Genomic DNA, 26,420 nt, shown 5'->3' with positions numbered 1-26,420 from the left:
GAAAAGTAAAGGGAAAACATCAAAAAATATGTGCCGGCAGGACCGGCTCTACCATAACGCAAACTACGCGACCCGCCTAGGGCACCAAGTTCTAGGGGGGCACCAAATTCGATAAACACTTTTGTACTAAAAATGAAGGAGATAACGAACAAATTGTAGATGAAAAGCAAAAATTTAAAAACAATTTTTTTTTTTCTATTTTGGATCGTGCCATCAATTCCATCGATGAGCGATTTCTGCAACAGAAAAATATGAACTCTGTTTTTGGATTTTTGAACGATGTCCACAATTTGTTGAATGAGAGTAAAGAAACAATTTTGAAAAGTTGCCAGAATCTAGAAAAAGCCTTAACATTCAATGAATCGAATGATATATGTAGATGCTGCAGATTTATGTGATGAATTACAAGCTATCGCACGAAGAGTCCCAGAGTCATTCAACCTTCTTGATGTTCTTAATTATATTTTACAGCACAACTTGTCTGGTCTCATGCCCTATTTAGTTGTAGCTATACGTATTTTGTTGACGATACCAATGTCGGTTGCGAGTGGTGAGCGTAGCTTTTCGAAACTGAAATTAGTCAAAACGTACTTGCGTTCGACCATGACTCAAGAAAGGCTTGTAGGTTTAGCATTGCTATCAATAGAGCAGGAAATTGCGCAAAAATTAGATTTAAGGAAAATTATATCAATTTTCTCTGAGTTGAAGGCGCGGAAAATGAAGTTTTAGTAAACTCTAAGATAATTAAAAATACTTTTGTGTGACCAAAAAGACAAAAGACCAGCACAGCGTTATCACAGCATATGTTGACAAGTGGTCATACAGCTGATTTTAAAAACGCGAAAATTATAGACAAGGAAAAGAGAATAACAACAAGATACACATTGGAAAGCCTGAGAATAATGGAAAGACGAGAAAAGACAATAGGGGACTCATGTAACCGTATAAATGCCTTATAAAGTGTGTAAACGTATAAATTTATCTAGTTTACGCACGAGCTGTCAAAGTTTGTATGAAAAATCATTTACACGATTTGTATAAATTTACGCGCACATTTTACCGTGTAAACGTGATAAACTCAAAGGAATGCAACCTTGCAGACATAACAGCTGATAAAAACTATTTGCGTTTGCTAAAAAGTTAATTCAAGCAATGGAGGAGGTAAAATAAACAATTCTTTTGTAATTTTTCCATTTTTATATATAATCTATTGTATTTCAGAACACAAAACAAAAATCCAAACGAAGAAGAGTAAATCCATCACACCGATGGACAGAATCAGAAAACATGGATTTAATTGAAGCAGTTGCTGACGCAACTAGAGGCCGGCCGGAGTCTTTTGAGGTATGTATACAATTGTTTTGAGTGCATTAATTGCTGATAACTAAAAGTAATCTGTTTAAAGTTTAACATATGCGGTAGTCGACTTAACCTGCCCAATATTGCTGCCACCAGCTCGACTAACTTTCAATTTAGCTGCAATATTTACCAGCCTTGGCCAGGAGCAATGTGTCGCATATCTCTTTACATATTTATATGTGATTGTTTATTGCGTATTTTATGCCAACTTGCACTGACCCAGCGTTGGTGTTACATGTTTCAACTAAATATCGCCGTTCAGGCTGGGACAGTCTGTTGTATACATATGTACATGTGCATAATTGTGGCCGTATGTATGTACGTTGATTTTGTGATTCTTTTACTAGGATTCTATGGTATACCTACTTTGGCAAAATGATGTAAATACTTATATTCAAATATTTTGCTATTTCAGAAGCCGACAGCCGAACGCTTCTACACAAGAATAAAATCAATGGCAAGCAGTCTAGGACAAATAGAATGGATGTCATTAAAATGCAAAATGAGATACCTCAAGGCATCGTACGTGTCTGCTCTCGATTGGAAGAACAAGACGGGGTCTGGTTTGTTGGCCAGTGGTGACGAGTCTAGTGTGACAGCATACATACAAAAAATATGCCCAAATTTCGATATGCTTGCTGATATATTTGGGCAGCGCAAAAATGTAAGCCCGCCGTTTATTTTCGACAGCCAAATTGATACGCAAATGACAATCGACCATTCCTACTTAATTTCCTATGTCACAGACACAGAACCAGAACAGGACTACGTCTTTGAGCCTGTCGCCAGAAGCCAAACTAGTACTCCTGAGCCTCTAAATGATTTTGTTCGTTTTTTTAGGGTAATATAAATTTTTAGAAAATGAATTACTTAATTATATTTAATCAGATATTAATGGCAACAACTCTGCCTATATCAGCACTTTTTAAAGAAACTAAAAATTTCAGTGCAATCGTATTTTTGTTTAATGAAATTTCACATTTTCAGTTCTTTAATTTAAAATTTTTTATTACAAAATAAAAGCGAGTTAAAATGCAATGAATTTTAAAAATTAATAAATATGAATAATTACAAAATGGATTGTGGAGTTTTCCAAACATATAGCAAAAATTAATGTGTGTGTGTGATTTTGTAGAGAGAGTGAGGGGAATAGAAATAAAAATTAGAACAGGAATAGGAATAAGGATAGGATAAGAAACAGAGGCAGTGGAAAAGACGGAGAAAAATTGGTGGGAGGATGAAAATTGGGGAGATGAAGAGGAAGAAGAACAAGAGAGTAAGTGGAAGGAATAAAAAGGAAGAAGAGAGGTTGGTATGGTTATAGGTGTAGAGAGAGGGATAAGGATAGAAATGTGTAGTTCTGTTAATGTGATGCGTGCATAAAAGTTAGAATAGCACGCCGTTTTGCTTCACCCTCGCTGCTAGACCAATTTGGTGTTTCAGGCCCCTCTTCATCCTCGCCACCAATATCACCCTCAGTTATGTCGGTTAAAATAAAAATAAAAAATAAAAACTCTGAGCTCTTTTAAGCTGTTAAAGCGCTCCTTCAATATACCATAACAATGCTCAATTCTTATTCGATATTGGCTAAATTGGCGGTTAAATGCATTTCGCTCATGCGAAGTCATTTCTGTAGAGCTGGATCTGTAGGGGATTATAACAGTACTTGTTAATTTATAAGCACTGTCGCCTGCCAGCCATTGTGCACCTGTAAACAAGCTTGAAGCTTGGGTCACTAAACTACAATTGTTGTATATTCTGGCATCGTGGACGCTTCCAGGGAAGCCGAGCACCAAATGACGGATTCGTAGCTTATAGTCGCACACAGCCTGCGCTTTCAATGAATACACATGCTTCCTAGAAAAGTAAGCTTCCGGATCGTCAAGCGGTTTCTCGGCTAACTTTATTTCAGTGCCATCAACATAGCCAATACAGTGGGGCAACTCGTCAAAAGTTTCAGCTACTAAACTTTGACGCTCAGCACTGTCTGGCCAGTACACAAACTGCTGTCTCACCTTCAAAATGGCTTGAAATATTCTGTTCGTCATGTTCTGTATAAAGATTTGGTATTAATTATTATTTTTCAAAAAAAATTTTAAGTTCTACCTGTATTGCTCCGCCATCGCTAACACCAAACAAACTCGCAATTTTGCTTATCATGGCACCCTCTCCACTTGAGCCCAGGCGATATAAAACAACTAAAAGTTGCGTTTCTAGCGAGAACTGCTTGCAAGAGCGCGGACCGTTGAATATTTCGTCGTCCTTGATCAAGTCATACAACACTTGGAACGTTGAGCGGCTAACTCGAGCAAATGTTCGAAACCTTCTTTCATCTAAGTCAGGCCATACGTCTTGCAAAAACTGGTGAGATTTAGGGACGGAATGGTGAACAAAGTCACACCCATACCTTATCTCAGTGAACGCTACCATAGCAAACGTGAAATCCTCCCAAATTTCGTCCTCTTTCCTTTTTTTATTCTCTGCAATGAAAATGGTTTTTACACAAGCCATCTGGCCAAAAGCACAAATATTACCGTCATTTTCATCAGAAATCTCCAACATCAGCAAGTCATTTACAAGAATATCTTTGTAGAGACGTTTTAGTTTTAATTTTTCACTTAATCTTGGCATTTTTTAATTAATAATAATAATGAAAATTTTTTTTGACAGTAAAACAGCTGATCGACAATTCAGTTTATCAAGAGTATTACTAGGTGCGTTCATATAACAGCGTGTGTAAATGCATATAATTTTACACCTTATAAGTTTATAAGCTATCATGAGTCCCCCTAATGAACAAACGCGAGGATACAGAAAACATTGCTGCCGCCTACATAGCATGTTTACAAATATAAAAATAAGAATATTTAGTATTGACAAGTCTACCATGATGGTTAGATGGTACTGATTATAGTTTATTCATGTATATGTTTAAGTGACTAATGTTTTTGTTGTTTTATGTTCATGTTTTCGATACGAAATCCAAGAGTGTAAGTGTTTCTTGTTAAAATTTTTTTACTCATTTAACTATATTGTAATTTTAACCTTTGTTTGTGGCAATGATTTTTTAAAATAAATACCCCCCTGAAGATGCTAACAAAGATTAGCGAAACGTTGGGAAAATAGTGGAATAATCTAGTTTAATTTGCACGCTGGACTTAGATCAGAAAAGCCTGTTATTGATAAATTTTATTTTAAAAAGAGAACTGATCGGAATATACAATTAATTGTGTGTTATATTTTCTTTCTTTTGCAAAAGAAATATTTTTTTGTTTTATTGGCACTAAGTTTGAATTTAATATTTCTGATCTCTAATTTGCTGATCTCCAATTTCTTTCTATAAATACGGAAGAAAGGGGCCGCAAATTATAACTCGCTTAGGTCCCCAAATTCTCTTGAGCCGGCCCTGTGTGCCGGGTAGCAAAAGTCTAACCTGCAGCGAAAAACGAGAGTCAGCGTAAACAAAAATATAATCAGTTCCAAAAAAGTACCGCTAGAGTAACAGTTACAAATTAGTTGTAACTTTCGCTCGGTGTTAAAGGAAATTGGTTCAGAATAAATTACTCATTCCGAAAAACCTTGCTCACATCGAATTAGTTTCGAAAAATTAACTGTTACCAAACCCAATATATGTAAGTAAACCAGCAAGTTATACCAAAAACGATCAGCATTTGGTCATATATGGACTGTGTATTTCAGCATTGCGTTAGTCTGGATTATGTTTTACACCCGTCAAAATTTCATATTTTTGCAATCACAAATACGCAATCACATGCCCAACCAAAATGAGCGGCTATCATTTTAATTTTACAGATCCGGTACGTTCCGGTAACAAATCACCAATGAGGTACTAGCCCGCCCATCTTGGGAACGATTTACATGACCACATTAAACCTTCTAGGCCATCTCGAAGATATCGCCGTTGTTCCGAATTCTTATCAGCTTTCGGAACTGTTCCCCAAAAGCGAAGGGCTATTCAGATACGAAAGCGACACGGTATTTGGAAACTAATAAATTCGATAGGAATAAGAGTTACTAAAGCGATAAGACCAAAAGTGTCAAAAAAGATAGAATGTTTGCATCACTAAAGTACCTAATTCGATAGATATTTTGGTAATTTGAAAGTGGCAAAGAATATTCATACTATTGTGAGAAAATCTTTCAGCAGAAGGGAATAAAAACCTAGGAAGCCACTTGTGAGTCGAAAAGACTTGCCAAAGCTGAGTTAACATGAACCGTCTACACTGAAAGAAAAAGACTAGTAAAATCAACCGAAATTTCTGTCAATTTTTATCCATCGCAACAAGATATTGAATCAACTGCGCATAAATCGTTGATTCGTAATTGACCGTTTTAGTAGTCAAATGAACAAAAAAAGTTGTTGCGACAGCTTTGTACGAAAGTACCTATGTTGCGGCATTTGCAAGGCAGATGAGTTTTCACTGAGATCTTTTCATAGCAGAAATACACTCGGAGTGCTTGCCGAACAGTGCCGAGGAGCGATCGCACTTAGGAAAATTTTCTTCTAATTGAAAAACCTTATTTCTAAAATTGTTATGTTGCTTTGCCCGAAGTGTGAACTCAGGGTCTTCGGTGTGGTAGGCGGAGCACGCTACCATCACACCATGGCTGCCGCCAGATACATACGTAAATATGTGCATACATATAGTACACAGCATACATAAGTGCAAAGTAGAGAGAGCAGTGAGCGTAAAATTCTCTTTGAAATTTGCTCATGTATTGACTGTTGATCGCTGTTGAAATGACTAGTGAGATCAGTTGTGTTAACAAAAAAATCAGTTAGGTGATTAGGAATCTGTCAATTTTACAGAATTTTGTTAACATAAAAGCGACAATTTCTCTTCTGTTGAAATGACTAAACTAATTTGTTCGCTTGACAAAGAACTCGGCCGAATTAACCATAATTCGATCAATTTCACAGAATCTCCGTTATGCCAAGAAGAACAGAACCGATTTGTTGATTTTACTAGCACCATTTCTTTCAATGTATGGAAAGTCAAATAATCCAATAATACGAAAGAGTTCGTGCCCCATAAATATCAGTGCGAAAGTATGTTCTTGCAAATCTATATATGAAGGGGTCAGAACCAAAAGGATCTAAGTGCGCTCCTCCAAGCAATAAAATTTAATTGCTCGGCCAAAAGAACATGCAGAATTTTTTCAAGTATGCAGTTTTGTAGCATGTTTAATTTTAGTATAATAAAGTGCTAAACTTAAGTTCGCAGGAAGTCTCGCTGAATTCAAAGAGGTGAAGAAGCCTCTCCCTCTCTCGTCTGTGCCGCAGACTTGGGTTCAATACTTGACTAATGTAAAAGCAGGCTTACATGTATGTTGTATTTTATGTTGCATATTTTCTGTAAACACTTAATGTAATGCCACTATGCCTAATGTATGCCAAATTCGCGAAAATTTGTTATTTTGGCCGAGCAATCAACGTTCGAAATTTTATTGCAATAATTTTTGGAAATTTAAAGTTACTTTCCATCTGCAGTAAACATCCTTTGAATTAGTTGACTAACCTGCATTCATTTAGACAGGAATCATTTCAAACTCATTTACCCAGAATTTACAATAAGTAATTTACATTAACCTTAATTATCTCAATTCAACGTCGATATTACTTAGATCCTTTTGGTTCTAAGCAGTGTACATTTTGATTGACACTCCATAACTCGAGAACGGATAGAAAGATTGCCATGAAATTTTTTGGATAATTTAATAGGAACCCGGACAGTGTTTGTGAAAATTTTGTTTTCGGGAAGTGGACCAGGGACCGATTTATTCTAAACTGTCGTATATATGGCTCGATTTGCCTGAAATTTGGTATGTAGGTAGCGTTATATCTAGAATAAAATGTCGGATAATTTTTCGTCCGGGAAGTAGACCAGGATACATATTGTTGACTAGCTCGATAAATAGGACAAAAAGTGGACCCGGGCGCCCCTAGAATTTGTTTATACAATATGGATATCAAATGAAAGCTGTTGATGAGTGCTTTAGTACAGGGTAGTTTTCATACCTATTGGTGACTAGGGTCTCGAGATATAGGCCAAAACGTGCACCCTGGTACCACTAGAATGTGTGTGTATTTTAGATATCAAATGAAAGCTGTTGTTAAGTAATTTTCATTGTGATATTCGGTTTAGTCGCATTAACCTGGCAAAACTGATAAATATGAATGCGAAGCTGAAATTAAGACATGAATTAATAATACCTACATACCTATTTACATACTTCCTATTCGATTTGCCTGAATTTGGTATATAAATTTGCCTATATTAGTATTTCCGATGCTTTTTTGCGGGAAGTAGACCAGAGACGGACTGGGACTGGGATTAGGACTGGGACTGAGACTCGGAATGGGACTGGAACAAAATACATACCACCCTCTGGGACTGGAAATAAGATATGAAGAAGAATGAGAAAAACTTGAGAGAAGAGAAAAGAGAGAAGGAGAAGGAGACTGAGAAAGAGATAGAATGAGACGAAGATGGAGGTAGATGAAGCGAAAAATACGGAGGGAGGAGTGAATAAAAGGATTAGGAAAAAGTGTAGAGGGACGAGGGAGGGTTAGACGGAAAAAGCTTATTAAAATGTATGCAGATATACAAATTTAGGGCAGAACAACGTCTGCCGGGTCTGCTAGTAAATATATAGATTACAGACACATTTTGGGGTTTCCACAATTTTTTTAATATTTGCCGTTTGGATCATTCACCACACTAAAGTTTTTCGAGAAATGGAAAACATTTAATTGAGTAGAGAGTCCTGGGGCCTTATTCTATAACTCAATTCGAAGGCAAAAGCTTTTCGAAAGCTGTCAAATTGCATACTCAAATCCGTAAGAAATTTCTTACGAATCGAGATGCATAACAAGGCCCATGAAAAATTGTTGAAATAAGGGTCAATTCAAAACGTTATAGTAAATTATACTGGCGTCCATAGCAAAAGGGCAGTAAAGTGTAAAAGTAAAATCGGAGAAAATTGAATTTTTATTCGGGAAATTTAAGGTTTTTCAAGTAACCTTCAAACATAAGACCTTCATTTATCTTTCGTTGTGAATTTTAAATGAGTATTTATTTAGTTAATAAGTAAATTGTAATCGCAGAAATCTATTGACATTAAAATTCCTAAAAAGCAGTGATTGCATTTTCTTCTTTTCGATAGACAATAAAATTATCTGAAAATTACTGGCAGAGATGTGGATATCAAACTAAAATGGTCGCTGGGTAAATAAATACTCAGTCGGGTGTGTACAAAGAAATGTACTATCAATCGATTAGCATAACTACTACCACTTGTTCGGGCTTGCTTATTTACATTCATAAATACATATCGCCACTCTCTTACCAGAATCACGTATGTGTAAGCTCTCCAGTTTTGAGCTAATTGGTTCAATTAATTATTTCTTTAAACATCATCCATATATATATATACGGTTGAAAATTTTGGTTTAAATCTTAAACTTTCTGGTCTACATATATGACCAAACTGTTTTTGGTTTTAAATATAGACCTTGCAAAGTTTAAAACGAAACGAGCTCATGTGACTGGTCTTGAATTGAAACATTTAGGTTTAAATATTAGTCCAAAAAATTTCCATTTTTCAAACTTCTAGACTAAAATTATACAAAAAATATATTGAAAATTAGGTTTACCTTCTCACAGTTTATAATATAAACCAAAAAAGTTTAAAAACACGGTAAAATTTTTTGGTTTTCATTTTAAACTTTTCATCGAAAACTATATTTTTCAAGTGACTGGACTTAAATTGAAACCAAGACATCTTAGAAATTGAAAAGGTAACATAAAAAAGTTTAAAAACAGCAGTAAACTTTGCCAGGTTTAAAAATAAACTAAAATTTTTTAACATGTAACGAGCTCTAGAACTAAGTTTGTTATCTCAAGGCATAATTTTTTGGGATCTAAAGTAGCAATGAAGTAACTTTTGGGGAAATAATAAACTTTAAAACATGATTTCCTCATTTTCACTTTTAGACATTCATGTTTTTGACAAAAAGCACGATGATTCTTATACATACATACCTACATATATATTTATAATAGCATACATACATACCAACCTAATTGAGTTCAATCCAATTTCCGCAATTTCATTCAATAATTTCTTTATTGAATTCAGTCAAATTACAAAAAAAAAAAAAAAGTAAGGATGGGACTGTCTTCGGCTGTGTAGAAGACTTCATACCTTTCATGAATGGGGCTGAACAATAATCTTATCCCATTCGTAACCTCCAAATAATGCGCTGTATAAGACAAGAAATATATAGTGAACAGATGTACATACCTAAACGATTTTTAAGATAAATATAAAATAAAAAATAGCAAAAAAAACCCCCTTATCTGAACGATCGGTTGTATGGCATATATATTATATATAGCTCCGATCGAAATTATTTTTACAGGAAATCTTCTATGATATATTAGAATAAACATCACCAAGTTTAACGTTTATATATTGGAAATTAAGGGAGAAATGGCCAAAAATCTTTCTATCTGAACGATCGGTTGTATGGGATATGTATATACTATATACATTAGAGCGGGTCGATTTAAAAATCGCTCATTGCTCTGTGAAAATCATATTCTAGGGATCAAAATAAGAAACTTTGCCGAAGGAACCATACCTCTAAAATGAATTCTGATGTCCCCCCTTTGGGTCGAACTTTTGGGTAGGGGCAATTTCAATTCTACCTGCTGTGTCTTGTGGTGGCTTAAAAAAACAACACAAGTAATTTTACGATCTGCAATTGTCACAGTGATACCTTCATTTTTTAAAACGGTTGAATAAAAAACCCACACAACTATGTTTACGACATGCAAATGCATCACAGTGATGCCCTGGTTTTAAAAGGGGGTTGTAAAAACGCTAATTTCTAATAATTTTTTTTATTTCTTTTCTATTACTAAGTTAAATTCATTTTTTCATTTACATATGTTCTGACTAAATAAATTTCTAAAGAGAAAAATAAACTCCAAAAAGAAAAAAACATAGGCATTTCAAAGTGGGATTTTTCAAAATTTGCCCCTAGGTCCCAAAGGGGGACACACCAGAATTCGTTTTAGAGGTATGGTTCCTTCGGCAAAGTTTCTTATTTTTATCCCTAGAATATGATTTTCACAGAGCAATGGGCGATTTTTTTGCCTCCCTACAAATAGACCCGGCCTAATATACATATAGCTCCGATCAAAGTGATTTTTTCAGGAAATCTTCTATGATATATTAGAATAAACATCACCAAGTTTAACGTTTATATATTGGAAATTAAGGGAGAAATGGCTAAAAATCTTTCTATCTGAACGATCAGTTGTATGGGATATATATTATATATAGCTCCGATGAAAATGATTTTTTCATGTAGTCTTCTATGATAAAAAAACAAAAAAATAATAAAGAAATGTAAGGCGCGATAACCTCCGAAGAGATCTAAGGCCGAGCTTCTCTTCCAATTTGCGTCGTGCTCCTATTGATTTTCCCTACAAATCGGCCGGACGGGACCTACATACATGTTTTATGTCGACTCCGAACGGCATCTGCAAGGCAGATGAGTTTTCACTGAGAGCTTTTCATGGCAGATATACACCCGGAGCGCTTGCCAAACACTGTCGAGGGGCGACCCCGCTTAGAAAAATTTTCTTCTAATTGAAAAACCTTATTTCTAAAATTTTGATGTTAACGTTTTTATATTGGAAATTAAGGGAGAAATTGACAAAAATCTTTCTATCTGAACGATCGGTTGTATGGGATATATACTATATATAGCTCCGATCAAAGTGATTTTTTCAGAAAATCTTCTATGATATATTAAAATATATATCACCGAGTTTCACGTTTATACTTTCTAAATTGCGGCAGGAATGACCGAAATCGTCTTATCTGAACTATCGGTTGTATGGGAGATATATATTATAGTGGTGATCCTACCGGATCCGACAAATAACTTATATAATACAAAAAAACATGCTTGTGTCAAATTTCATTCAGATATCTCAAAATTTGAGGGACTAGTTTGCGTTCAAACACACAGATGGACGGACGGACAGAAGGACATGGCTATATCAACTCAGTTCGTCGCCCTGATCAATTCGGTATACTTAATGGTGAGTCTATCTTCTATATTTCTCAACGTTACAAACATCGGACCAAAGTTAATATACCATTTCATGTTCATGAAAGGTATAAAAATAATAATCAACAACCCACAACGAAACTCATGCAAAAAACAACAACAAGAAAGTAGAGGATCCAATCTCTTTTTCATTCAAATTTGACTTTGTGGCTGCATAAAGAAAATGGCGGTTATTGTGCACGCAGACGTATTCAGACGTATTCCCCCTTATGTACATACATATGGATGTGTGCCCCAACTGACCACTTTTTTCCTTCATGCATATTGGCTTTCTGCCATCACCCACATTTGGCGTGGCTCCATTGGCGTGTGGATGAAACGCGCTTCGCGCTCTCCAACCATTCAACAAACATAAATACATACACGCATACGCACGTATGTACATACACATTTACATACCGACTCCATTGCACAGCTAACAACCAACGAGCATCCAATTAATTTGTGGTTTATCAATTTAATTTCAGTAATATTTGTAATTTTTTTTTTTTTTTTGTGTACAATGTTTGTACAAATTTTAATTTGCTGATGGCCGAAGCGGCTTTCGTTTTACATTTGGCATATTTTATTGCTCATTGGCGTTCGGCGCCATGTGGCGCAGCGATTTTAGCCCAAGTAATTTGGAGTTGATATGTATCTACAGCAGCGAAAAGAAAAATAGCAGTGACATATTTTTTGAAGTGTGGTCAATTCTCTCCTTTTTTTCCACATTTTGTGAAAAAGCTCTTATGAATTTTGTAATTGAAACCATTTAAAACAATCTCAAAAACATTTTGTTTGCGGATGACTTCGCGGTCTATTTTTGGTTCTTTTTGGAATTAAGTTTTCGTTTATTTCTGGGTTCTAGCGGGGTAATTTTGTGATGATTGTGAGGACTATTTTGGACCCATTCATTACAGTAATGCACGCACTTGCTACCGCAGCCAACTCTTTAGAATTTTTTTGTTGTATATCATTGTATATAAGCTGTAAGCATGATCAAATGCTTTGCTCAGAGAGAACTTTAAATCCGGGTTCAACTTAACTCATGAGCTCGCGAAAGCCATCGAGATTGGTAGCATGTAGCTGGCTATTAAAAGCGCCACTCCCCGGGATAAAGTTTCCTGTCGCTCTAATGTGCATACGTAAATATGGTCTGCAGTTTTTTTTTTTGCGGCCAGGAATGGTTTGTGCTGTTTGCGCTTCATTAGATGGTGCAGGTGCAGGTGAGCTATATATTTTATTGGTAACGATATTAGCTATTACATCAGACATAATTACATGTCACCAAACTGACTTTTTCCCTACTGCGAATTGATCCTAAGTGGTTAATAAGCGTGGACGTAGAGTTGCGAAAATTTAAAATAGCACCACAAATGATGCAGTCAACTTCGTTGCCTTCACTGTATTTTTTAAAAAAGCTCCAAGCCTAGCTTCGCTTTTTGTTGCGCCCATTTTTTCAATAACAAAAAACTAATTTTTTGTGACAAATAACGCTTGATTGAATCAAGTCAGGGGCGTAGCCAGAAAATTGACTTGGGGGGATCAAAAAAAAATTTTTTTTTCAGATAAATAAATAAAAAAAATGTTGTCTTTACTTACTTACTTACTTACTTAATTGGCGCTTAACCGTCTAAACGGTTATGGCCGTCCAACAAGGCGCGCCAGCCGCTCCTTCGCTCCGCCAACCGGCGCCAATTGGTCACACCAAGGGAGTTTAAATCGTTTTCCACCTGGTCCTTCCAACGGAATGGGGGCCGCCCTCTACCTCTGCTTCCATAGGCGGGTTCCGATAGAAACACTTTCTTGGCCGGAGCATCATCTTTCATTCGCATAACATGGCCTAGCCAGCGCAGCCGCTGCGTTTTAATTCGCTGGACTATGTTGATGTCTGCGTATAGCTCGTACAGCTCATCATTAAATCTTCTTCGGTACTCGCCATCGCCAACGCGTAGAGGTCCATAAATCATTCGAAGAACTTTTCTCTCGAACACTCCCAAAGCCGCTTCATCTGCTGTTGTCATGGTCCATGCTTCTGCCCCATATAGCAGGACGGGTACGATAAGTGACTTGTAGAGTATGATTTTCGTTCGCCGAGAGAGGACTTTACTTTTCAATTGCCTACCTAGTCCAAAGTAGCATTTATTGGCAAGATTGATTCTTCGCTGGATTTCAGTGCTGATGTTGTTGCTAGTGTTGATGCTGGTTCCCAAATAAACGAAGTCTTTTACTATTTCGAAATTATGGCTGCCAACAGTAGCGTGGTTGCCAAGGCGCATATGCGCTGACTCTTTGCTCGATGACAGCAGGTACTTCGTTTTGTCCTCATTCACCATCAAACCCATCTTTACCGCTTCTTTTTCCAGCTTGGAGTAAGCAGAACTAACAGCGCGGGTGTTTAGGCCGATGATATCAATGTCATCAGCATATGCCAGTAATTGCACGCTTTTATAGTATATTGTTCCAGTGCGGTTAAGTTCTGCAGCTAGTATAATTTTCTCCAGCATCAAATTAAAGAAATCGCACGATAGGGGGTCGCCCTGTCTGAAACCTCGTTTAGTTTCGAACGGCTCGGAGAGGTCCTTCCCAATTCTGACTGAGCTGATGGTGTTGCTCAACGTCATTTTGCACAGCCGTATAAGTTTTGCGGGGAAACCAAATTCAGACATAGCGGCATATAGGCAGCTCCTTTTCGTGCTGTCGAAGGCGGCTTTAAAGTCGACGAAGAGGTGATGTGTGTCGATTCTCTTTTCACGGGTTTTTTCCAAGATTTGGCGCATTGTGAAAATCTGGTCGATGGTAGATTTACCAGGTCTGAAGCCGCACTGATAAGGTCCAATCAGCCGGTTCACGGTGGGCTTCAATCTTTCGCACAATACACTTGAAAGGACCTTATATGCGATATTAAGAAGGCTGATTCCACGATAGTTGGTGCATTTTGCAGTATCCCCCTTCTTGTGGACTGGGCAAAGAACACTTTGATTCCAACCGTCGGGCATGCTTTCGTCCGCCCATATTTTGCTAAGAAGCTGCTGCATGCGCCTTACCAACTTCTCGCCGCCGAACTTGAATAGCTCCGCAGGCAATCCATCAGCGCCCACGGCCTTGTTGTTTTTCAATCTAGTGATTGCTATTCTAACTTCGTCATAATCGGGCGGGGGGACATATATTCCATCATCATCGATTGCGGGATCGGGTTCTTCATCTCTGCGCGGTGAATTGCTGCCTCCATTTAGGAGAGCAGAGAAGTGTTCCCTCCATAATCTAAGCACTCTCTGGACATCAGTTACAAGGTCGCCGTTTTCATTCCTACAGGAGTTTGCCCCGGTTTTAAAACCTTCCGTCTGTCGCCGTATTTTTTGGTAGAATTTTCGGGCGTTATTCCTGGTGGCTAGCAGCTCAAGCTCCTCGCACTCACGCCTTTCTGCTTCTGCTTTTTTCTTCCTGAAAAGGCGTCTCGCTTCCCTTTTCAACTCACGATAGCGTTCACACACTCCTCTTGTCGCGCTCGCTTTTAACGTAGCCCTGTAGGCAGCGTCTTTTCTTTCGGTTGCAACGCGGCATTCTTCATCATACCAGTTGTTTTTTCGTCGCCGCTGGTAACCAATTTTTTCCTCGGCGGCAGTATGAAGTGCTTTGGAGATATGCTCCCACTGCTCCTGCATTCCTTCAGGATGAGTTGTGCCCTCAGAGAGCAGGTGTGAGAGTCGAGTTGCGAAATCATTGGCAGTCTGTTGTGATTGAAGCTTTTCGACGTCTAGCTTTCCTTGTGTTTTTTGTTCCTTGTTTTTAGCCGCGTTGAGGCGGGCGCGTATTTTGGCTGCAACGAGATAATGGTCAGAATCGATGTTAGGTCCTCGGATCGTTCGCACATCTAAAACACTGGAGGCATGCCGTCCGTCTATCACAACATGATCGATCTGATTGCGAGTATTTCGATCAGGAGACAGCCATGTAGCTTGATGTATCTTTTTATGCATGAACTTCATGCTTGATATGACCATGTTTCGAGCACCGGCAAAGTCAATCAGCCTCAGTCCGTTAGGAGAAGTTTCATTGTGTAGGCTGAACTTTCCGACTGTAGGGCCAAAAACACCTTCTTTGCCCACCCTGGCGTTAAAGTCGCCAAGCACGACTTTTATATCATGACGGGGGCAGCGCTCGTATGTGCGTTCTAATTGTTCATAAAAAGTGTCTTTCACCTCATCGTCTTTCTCCTCTGTCGGCGCATGGGCGCAGATGAATGATATATTAAAAAATTTTGCTTTTATTCGGATAGCGGCGAGACGCTCGTCCACAGGCGTGAACGCCAGCACTTGGCGACAAAGTCTCTCTCCCACCACGAATCCGACGCCGAAACTGCGCTTATTCGCATGGCCACTCCAATATATGTCACAATTTTTGATCTTCTTTCTTCCTTGCTTCGTCCAACGCATTTCTTGGATGGCGGTGATGTCAGATTTTGCTTTGACGAGGACATCAACCAGCCGGGCATCTGCACCAATCCCATTCAGGGAGCGGACGTTCCAGGTGCATGCCCTCAATTCATTGTCCTTCAAACGTTTGCTATGGTCGTCATCAATAGAGAGTGTATTTATCCGAGGCTTGTTGTTATATTTCATTAGAGTATGGTTTTACGTGGCGGGTCCCAAGCCCAGCGCACAACCCGCTCAGCGGGGGTGAAAATATTACTTGGCACATTATATAGCGAGCCGCTTGCTCCAAGACAGACGCCCGCTTGCATCCGCACCTAGAGGTGTACAAATACTGCCGATGAAATCTCCCCCGGCTAGCCCTTAAACCGATTATGTCAGAGTGGCCTAGCCAGGTTGTCGCCTTCTCACATTAGCTCACCGCTAAACGGGTGTTTAGCGGCTACCCAGAGGATACTTGGCCGCAAGCGACCGACAGTAGTGAGCTGCTTGAACCGCATGCAAAAGAATCGCTCTGGCCATTCCCAGGTGAATGGCGGTCAGAAGCTTTCCCCACTTTCATGGACCTATACACACGGCCCCACCCTCCTTCTTTAGCTTTAACATTAAAGTACGTGTATTTAGAATATGATATGAAAAAGGTTACATTAAAAACTCAAGCGCATGCGTCGGCTTTTCTTTGCCATTTCATCTAAAACTTCATCAAAGGTAAAAATTTGATCACGGCGGATGATGCACAGCCATTCAATCGATTTTCACTCATCGTATTTCTCAAATAGTTTTTAATCAGCCTAAGAGTTGAAAAAGATTTGCAACAACATGTGACCATTAGGGAAAGCCACAGAATCACATTCCTGTAATATTAATCATAAATAAATTGATAAAAAAGCACCGAAGTACCTTCTTCACGAATAAGTAGGATTCATGCCTTTTGAGCCTATGCATGAGGTCTTACGTATACGTATATAAAATTCAAAAGAAAGACACTGATCAAATAGAAAAAATTTTATTTAAAAAAGTCATATCTACACGGAAAAAACACTAATGTTTTTTTTATACTCAGTTGAGCAGAGCTCACAGAGTATATTAAGTTTGATTGGATAACGGTTGGTTGTACATATATAAAGGAATCGAGATAGATATAGACTTCCATATATCAAAATAATCAGGATCCAAAAAAAATTTGATTGAGCCATGTCCGTCCGTCCGTCCGTCCGTCCGTCCGTCCGTTAACACGATAACTTGAGTAAATTTTGAGATATCTTGATGAAATTTGGTATGTAGGTTCCTGAGCACTCATCTCAGATCGCTATTTAAAATGAACGATATCGGACTATAACCACGCCCACTTTTTCGATATCGAAAATTTCGAAAAACCGACAAAATGCGATAATTCATTGCCAAAGGCGGTTACAGCGATGAAACTTGGTAGATGGGTTGAAGTTATGACGCAGAATCGAAAATTAGTAAGATTTTGGACAATAGGCGTGGCACCGCCCACTTTTACAAGAAGGTAATTTAAAAGTTTTGCAAGCTGTAATTTGGCATTCGTTGAAGATATCATGATGAAATTTGGCAGGAACGTTACTACTATTACTCTATATGTGCTAAATAAAAATTAGCAAAATTGGATGAAGAACACGCCCACTTTTTAAAAAAAAATTTTTTAAATTCAAATTTTAACAAAAAATTTAATATCTTTACTGTATATAAGTAAATTAAGTCAAAATTCAACTCCAGTAATGATATGATGCAACAAAATACAAAAATAAAAGAAAATTTCAAAATGGGCGTGGCTCCGCCCATTTTCATTTAGTTTGTCTAGAACACTTTTAATGCCATAAGTCGAACAAAAATTTACCAATCCTTCTCAAATTCGGTAGGAGCATAGATTCTATGACGGTAAATGTTCTCTGTGAAAATGGGCGAAATCGGTGGAAGACGCGCCCAGTTTTTATACACAGTCCACCGTCTGTCCTTCCGCTCGGCCGTTAACACAATAACTTGAGCAAAAACCGATATATCTTTACTAAACTTAGCCCACGTACTTATCTGAACTCACTTTATCTTGGTATAAAAAATGGCCGAAATCCGACCATAACCACGCCCACTTTATCGATATCGAAAATTACGAAAAATGAAAAAAATGCCATAATTTTATACCAAATACGAAAAAAGGGATGAAACATGGCAACTGGATTGGTTTATTGACGCAAAATATAACTTTGGAAACAACTTTGTAAAATGGGTGTGACACCTACCATATTAAGTAGAAGAAAATGAAAAAGTTCTACAAGGCGAAATCAACAGCCCTTGGAATCTTGGCAGGAATACTGTTAGTGGTATTGCATATATAAATAAATTAGCAGTACCCGACAGATGATTTTCTGGATCACCTGGTCCACATTTTGGTCGATATCGCGAGAACGCCTTCACATATACATCTAAGGGCCACTCGCTTTTAAAACCCTCATTAATACCTTTAATTTGATATCCATATCGTACAAACACATTCTAGAGTCACCCCTGGCCCACCCTAATGGCGATATCTCGAAACGGCGTCCACCTAGGGAACTAAGGATCACTCCTTTTCAAAATACTCATTAACACCTTTCATTTGATACCCATATCGTACAAACATATTCTAGAGACACCCTGGCCCACCCTAATGGCGATATCTCGAAAAGGCGTCCACCTATAGACCTAATGCCCACTCCCTCTTAAAATGCTCAGTAACACCTTTCGTTTGATACCCATATCGTACAAACATTCTAGAGTCACCCCTGGCCCACCCTAATGGCGATATCTCGAAAAGGCGTCCACCTATAGACCTAATGCCCACTCCCTCTTAAAATGCTCAGTAACACCATTCGTTTGATACCCATATCGTACAAACACATTCTAGAGTCACCCCTGGCCCACCCTAATGACGATATCTCGAAAAGGCGTCCACCTATAGACCTCATGCCCACTCCCTCTTAAAATGCACAGTAACACCTTTCGTTTGATACCCATATCGTACAAACATTCTAGAGTCAACCTTGGTCCACCTTTATGGCGATATCTCGAAAAGGCGTCCACCTATAGAACTAAGTATTACTCCCTTTTAAAATACTCATTACCACCTTTCATTTGATACCCATATCGTACAAACACATTCTAGAGTCACCCCTGGCCCACCCTAATGGCGATATCTCGAAAAGGCGTCCGCCTATAGACGTAATGCCCACTCCCTCTTAAAATGCTCAGTAACACCTTTCGTTTGATACCCATATCGTACAAACATTCTAGAGTCACCCCTGGCCCACCCTAATGGCGATATCTCGAAAAGGCGTCCACCTATAGACCTAATGCCCACTCCCTCTTAAAATGCTCAGTAACACCATTCGTTTGATACCCATATCGTACAAACACATTCTAGAGTCACCCCTGGCCCACCCTAATGACGATATCTCGAAAAGGCGTCCACCTATAGACCTCATGCCCACTCCCTCTTAAAATGCACAGTAACACCTTTCGTTTGATACCCATATCGTACAAACATTCTAGAGTCAACCTTGGTCCACCTTTATGGCGATATCTCGAAAAGGCGTCCACCTATAGAACTAAGGATTACTCCCTTTTAAAATACTCATTACCATCTTTCATGTGATACCCATATCATACAAACACATTGTAGAGTCACCCCTGGCCCACCCTAATGGCGACATTTCGAAAAGCGCCCAACTATAGACCTAATGCCCACTCCCTCTTAAAATGCTCAGTAACACCTTTCATTTGATTCCCATATCGTACAACTAGAGACACCCCTGGTCCACCTTTATGGCGATATCTCGAAACGGCGTCCACCTAGGGAACTAAGGATCACTCCTTTTCAAAATACTCATTAACAGCTTTCATTTGATACACATATCGTACAAACATATTCTAGAGTCACCCCTGGTCCACCTTTATGGCGATTTCTCGAAAAGGCGTTCACCTATAGAACTAAAGCCCATTCCCTTTTAAAATACTCGTTATCACCTTTCATTTGATACCCATATCGTACAAACACATTCTAGAGTCAGCCCTGGTCCACCTTTATGGCGATATCCCTAAATGGCGTCCATCCATAGAACTATGGCCTACTCTCTCTTAAAATACTCTTTAATACCTTCCATTTGATACACATGTCATGCAACCACATTCCAGGGTTACCCAGGTTCATTTTCCTACATGGTGATTTTCCTTATTTTGTCTCCATAGCTCTCAACTGAGTATGTAATGTTCGGTTACACCCGAACTTAGCCTTCCTTACTTGTTTTTTTTTAATTTTAAAATGTGAAAAACACATTATTTTTTCATTTATCAAATAATTAGAATTTTACATTTTTGAAATGTATTTTTGACAGTGTATTTTCCGTGTAGCCACGGACTGTGTTGTTAATGTACCAACTTACCTCCAACAAATCGTGAGCATTCCAGCTTTTTTCTGATTTTTGGGCATAAAGAGATTTCAGAAGGCGTTGCCAAAGTTTTATTTCAGACATGCCAATGTTTTCATTACAACGACAATTCAAAACTTTTGCATATCGAGAAATTAAATTTTTTGCTTGAACGTCGTGGACATCATTTGAAAGCAATGCGTCAAAAGACATCAGAAGTTCTTTGTGGTTCAAAAATTTTGTAATTCAAAATTCTGAATTGCTGAGTCTAGAAATGGGATAAAAATGTGTATACGGTAGTGATCCTCCGCGTTTATTTGAGCACTTTTTCTAGGCAAAATAATAGGGATTTTATTAGAAGAGCATACTACTTCAACTATCTGGTACATATTCTTGAATTTCTCGCCAGCTGATCTACGCATATCTTTGAGCTCTTCGTGTACTAAATCGCAAAGTCGTATGGCTTTTTTCATTTCGATTTTCGTTTTTTGAAGCTGCTGATTCAACGGCAGAGTAACAAAATCGCGGTGAAGTTTGAAATTCTGCAGATTTTATAGCTTTCAACAACTGATATGCCGTTGAAGAAGTCACGCTATCTTTTCATTGCAGAATTATTATGAAACAGAATATGATTAAAATATAAGTGTTCACTTCGTACATACATTTGCTTGCATATTAAAAATATAATATCACCAACAATGTAAATACGTAGCAGAATTATAAAGAAATTTATTAACATAGACATAAAAACGTCAAATATTTGAATTGTAACGACCTAGAAAATCAAATTATCCTGAGGTAAGGGGGGTTTAAACCCCCAAACCGTCCCCCCGTCGCTAGGCCCCTGGATCAAGTATTCGATTTTGGAAAGATATTCGCATAACCGTTGAATTGTGGTTATTCGATTAATCTAAGCAAACCAATAATTCGAATAGTTAAATTCGATTAATAAGCGCACAAACATCGGAACCCGAATAATCGAATTAATGGAATAGTTTCAAGAGCCTTACTAATAAGCTTAGCTTACTGTCGTTGAATGAAGAAATAAAATACAAATTTTAAATGACACGATGTTTATCAAACCAGTCTTCATTATTCGTATTCCGAAGGAAAAATAAAGATTCGAATATGAAAAAATTAAGTTTTCGAAGGAGTTCGAATACACACAAACGTTTGTACCAATGTACTAACATCCGCAAAGACTAAAAAAAAATAAAATAAAATAATATGTTATATACACAAAAAGTCATTGCAGGAAATCAAATTTTGCTTTTTAATTTTGCTGTATTCCTCTATTTTTTTGTGAATTTTTTATTTTACATCTGATTTAATTTAAATGCTGAGTACTGTATTATTAAATCGTGTGCAATTTCACAGGAAAGGCATGAAAGAAAACACTTCAACGTTGAAGGATGCGTGGAGTAGCCGTCGGTGCTGCAAACACCAGTGCGAACAACGCCAGACCAGAGCCAACAAGACGAAAAAAAAGGATGAGTGTTGTGCGCCGAGATGCTTATCACAGTACAAACGTAATTGAAATAATTCACGTTCATTTTATTCAATAAAGTGTTTGTATTAAAAATGATGTAACTCAAAATATGCTTATTCTGAGCTATACAAGTCAAAAGAGTTTGCACAATATGAAGTTTAATACAATAAGAAGTCAATAATTTCAAAGGAGCCTCAGACCTAGTTTATGCATAACGAGATTATCTTCATATTCGTACTTAACTTTTAATCGGCAGTTAATTTGACCGTTGAAAATTTGACAACTAATAATCTAGTTTCTAGGAAATGGGACACATGTGAACGCCTATATTAATGATTTTGGATGTATTGCATATTGGGGCGTGGTCTTAAGGTATTTTCAGCGCGTAGCGTGGGGAAGTGTACAAAATTGTACTATAAAGCAAATCTACGAAATAATTGAAGTTGATTCGACAGCGAGATAGTGCTAACATGTGCCGTGATTGCACAGCCTTCTTAAGAATGCAGGAGCAATTCGATTTTAAAACTGTACAAAGCAGTTTTTCCAAATGTTTGTATTCTGATATCTCATGTAAGCTGTTTAATTTCGTTCAGAACTTGTGTTTACTTTTTTTATTCTCTAACTCTATATAATTTCCCGTGATACAAGAACGGAGGTAGTTCCACATCATTATTCAATTACTAGAGGTTTGTTCTTCAATGATGACTGATCTTTGACACTCCCAAATTGAAAAATCTGGACGGGTTGCTTTTACGAAGTAAGGAAAAAGGGGAATAATTCAATCCCCTTCAGTGAAATTGTAGTAGACAAGTATCTTTGGTAGTATATTAATAGTGATAATAAATTTGTAAATGCCAAAAGTTTTTGGCGAAATAATTCATTTTCGTCTAAATATTTCGTGTTATGTTGGTTTGGTCCTTCTTTCAGAAATTGTTTGAAGAATGCCGTACGTTAAAATTTTATTCAAAAATGCACTATCTCAAAATTTGTTTCCAAAACTCCCTACATGAGCGTAAGTTCAATGCCTTTTGTCATAAGAGGTAGTTAATGGAAAGTATTCTGAGATGAGTCGTTCTTCAATCTAACTCTAATATAGGGCGGTTTTGTCACAAATCCTGAATTGGGAAAATTTTGAAAAGTATTTTGAGATAGTATGATTTTGAACAGGCAGCCGACATTGCAGGGCATTTTTTAAGTAATACGAACGTGGCCAAATGGCCACGTAGTAGTCCGCCGTGGCCACGTAGTAATCATAATCTGGCCACAACTAAATTTCGAAAATGCGTGAACAACACCTAACTGAAATAATGTCAGAAATTTTCTGAACATACATGATTTCCCCAAAATGTCAAAAAATATATAACTTGCTAATTCTAATGAAGTTTTTGGTACTAATCGAAGAAATTTATCAACGAATGAATGATAGTTAGAGATGGGAAAGGGGTAAATACCCAAATGGTAAATACACGGTAAATTGGTTATACATGGTAAAAATGGGTAAAGTCCCAAATATTTACCCAAAATAAATACCCACGACGGCCACCGTGGTGTGATGGTAGCGTGCTCCGCCTACCACACCGGATGCCCTGGGTTCAAACCCCGGGCAAAGCAACATCAAACATTTTAGAAATAAGGTTTTTCAATTAGAAGAAATTTTCTCTAAGCGGGGTCGCCCCTCGGCAGTGTTTGGCAAGCGCTCCGGGTGTATTTCTGCCATGAAAAGCTCTCAGTGAAAACTCATCTGCCTTGCAGATGCCGTTCGGAGTCGGCATAAAATCATGTAGGTCCCGTCCGGCCAATTTGTAGGGAAAATCAAGAGGAGCACGACGCAAATTGGAAGAGAAGCTCGGCCTTAGATCTCTTCGGAGGTTATCGCGCCTTAGGTACATTTATTTATTTATTTTTAAGGATAAAAATAATCTTTTGGAAAATATGGGAAACCAACACACAAATTAATTCCAAAATGTATCCAATTTGTCCTATATTGGTGGGTAGTTATCCATTATGCTATCGGTTGAATTAGTTTTAATCTGTAATTCAGCGTTTTTCAAAAATATTTAGCCAATAATGCATGCCGTTGCAAATATTTAAGTTTACCCAGTAAACATTTTGAGTCGAAAAAGAGTCGGAAAAATATCTAAATTGGAGCCTTTACAGCCGGTATGTGCTCATTTGGGAGGCCGAAACCAATGTATTTCCTTCTTGCAATGGCCGTCCTATATGAGCCTATTAACGTAAATCATTTGAGCCTAAAAAAGATGCTTATACAATAGGGCGGGTCGATTTAAAAATCGCTCATTGCTCTGTGAAAATCGTATTCTAGGGATCAAAATAAGGAACTTTGCCGAAGGAACCATACCTCTAAAACGAATTCTGATGTCCCTTTGGGTCGAACTTTTGTGTAGGGGCAATTTTAATTCTACCTGCTGTGTCTTGTGGTGGCTTAAAAACAACAACACAAGTAATTTTACGATCTGCAATTGTGTCACAGTGATACCTTCATTTTTTAAAATGGTTGAATAAAAAACCCACACAACTATGTTTACGACATGCAAATGCATCACAGTGATGCCTTGCTTTTAAAAGGGGGTTGTAAAAACGCTAATTTCTAATAATTTTTTAATTTCTTTTCTATTACTAAGTTAAATTCATTTTTTCATTTACATATGTTCTGACTAAATAAATTTCTAAAGAGAAAAATAAACTCCAAAAAGAAAAAAAAACATAGGCATTTCAAAGTGGGATTTTTCAAAATTTGCAAGTTCGACCCAAAGGGGGGGGGGCATCAGAATTCGTTTTAGAGGTATGGTTCCTTCGGCAAAGTTTCTTATTTTGATCCCTAGAATATGATTTTCACAGATCAATGGGCGATTTTTTTGCCTCCCCATAAATCGACCCGGCCTATTATACAATAAAAGAATAGGAAGGGTAAAAATAATGTACAAATGTAATTCATTTTGTATTAAAATGAACAGTGATCGTAACAAAGTTTCAAAATTTGTTCCAAACTCGCTGTGACGAACATAAATAGTTGATAAATGATAATTTTTGCATGCAAGATTAGGAGCTTTTAGGCCGTTAAATAAAAGGCAAAAATTAAATTTTCTTTTACCCTCCTACGCGTTTCGACGCTTTTCTGATTCCTATATTGCCCACTTATTTTGGATTCGTTTCGGATTCTTAAATTATGAGCGCCGTGAGCCTGTTTGTTTGGGTAAATATGTGTCCCTTATAAATATTCTCTTACAGTTCTGGAGTTTAATATGGTTCAAAAGCTTCAAAAATGCTATCAGCTTAGAGTCTTTTATGACTCCGATTTGATGAAATTATAAACAAACGAAAAATATTAGAATTAGTAAACTAGGCAGCTCCGGAAAAAAACTCTGAAATTTTTCTGCGACAATTTATTCTAAATAAATAATTAACTCAACTAATACTTATTTCATTTCTATCTTATCCTCATGTGAGTTTTATCACATTCTCCCCTATGTTTTCCGCTTCGGATATATGTCAAAAATTCTTCCTAAAAGCCCTGAAGTAGTGTCATTAAAAGGCTCAAAATTAGCAGTATATGACGCCAATAAGGCTCATATATGATATCGGAAGAAGGTCTGTATAAGACTTATGTTAGAGGCAAAATATAAGCATATAGCATTCGCTTCAGGTTCCTAAATGAGTTCATAACGAGTGCAAACGATCCAAAGTTTGGACTCCTTTCAGACTAATTGTTGACTCCGAGTGTTTGCTGGGTTGTTTGTTTAAAATAAAAACGAAATTTTTTTAATTTCAAATGGCGTATAAATTTAATTGCTGAATTGTAATTCCAAGCAGCCTCGATTCAAACGATTTTTAAATACGCAAAAAAAGATACAAAAAAGGAATATTCCTGGTATTTTCCCGTATTTACCCATAAAAATGGTAAATACCCGGTAGAATCCCAACTCTAATGATAGTTCATCAAATATACTATCAATGAGGATTTATATGGAAAAGAACATAGGTACTCACGACTTCCGTGACATATATAAATTCTACAAATTCTGCACGTGCTCGAGGGTTTTTTGTCAGCATATAATAAAAAAATTTTGGCCAAGTATGTAATAAGTTGGATATGAAAAATAACTATTCCTGGGATTACTTGTTTTATTGCAAATGTTTTGGTATGAGTGAGTCACAACCACGGTTGCCACAGCATGTTTTTTTTTTTTTGACCAAAAATGGCAATATTCAAAAGCTGACCGGTATGGTCAGTCATGTCGAGGAGATATTTTTCTTTTGGCCACCTAGTGAAAAATCCTTAAAAAATGGCCTGCGACATTGGGTGATACGCTACTCAGCAGCCGCAATGAACAGACAAAAACAAAAATAAAAGAAAATGGCTTTTTGTCTTGAAACTTTATAACTACCTTGACTTTGACAGAAGAGTTAAGCTTTTGTTCGATCCTGCTACACAGGGAGTAGTCACCTTTTTATTCTGAAATTTCGGAAAGCTCTTTTCCGTTAAGTATTCATGGAAGCGTTCCGGATAAACTGTTAATTTAGAATATTCGGAATACGTTCATTTG

The 26,420-nt window shown here is 37.4% G+C and overlaps 3 protein-coding genes across 12 annotated transcripts in view; 1 reads left to right on the top strand and 2 right to left on the bottom strand.

Moving 5' to 3' along the window:
- The window catches only part of Drgx (Dorsal root ganglia homeobox), a 251,495-nt gene that overhangs the window by 208,234 nt on the left and 16,841 nt on the right, over window positions 1–26,420 (bottom strand). The gene's annotated exons all lie outside the window — the stretch shown is intronic.
- Window positions 1,140–2,209, top strand: LOC137241898 (uncharacterized). Its single transcript, XM_067769253.1, has 3 exons — window positions 1,140–1,161; window positions 1,222–1,344; window positions 1,775–2,209. The coding sequence occupies exons 1-3, from the start codon at window positions 1,153–1,155 to the stop codon at window positions 2,207–2,209; spliced, it is 567 nt and encodes a 188-aa protein (XP_067625354.1). The 5' UTR covers window positions 1,140–1,152.
- On the bottom strand, window positions 2,835–4,131 carry LOC137241897 (uncharacterized). Its single transcript, XM_067769252.1, has 3 exons — window positions 3,894–4,131; window positions 3,466–3,839; window positions 2,835–3,410 (listed from the first exon to the last, which is right to left on the bottom strand). The coding sequence occupies exons 1-3, from the start codon at window positions 3,988–3,990 to the stop codon at window positions 2,835–2,837; spliced, it is 1,047 nt and encodes a 348-aa protein (XP_067625353.1). The 5' UTR covers window positions 3,991–4,131.

The sequence above is a fragment of the Eurosta solidaginis genome, chromosome 2 (assembly GCF_040869045.1).
Source record: "Eurosta solidaginis isolate ZX-2024a chromosome 2, ASM4086904v1, whole genome shotgun sequence".
Taxonomy (NCBI): Eukaryota; Metazoa; Arthropoda; class Insecta; order Diptera; family Tephritidae; genus Eurosta; species Eurosta solidaginis.
Note: the sequence above shows the minus strand (reverse complement) of the source record. Positions and strands in the feature narration are given on the sequence as shown.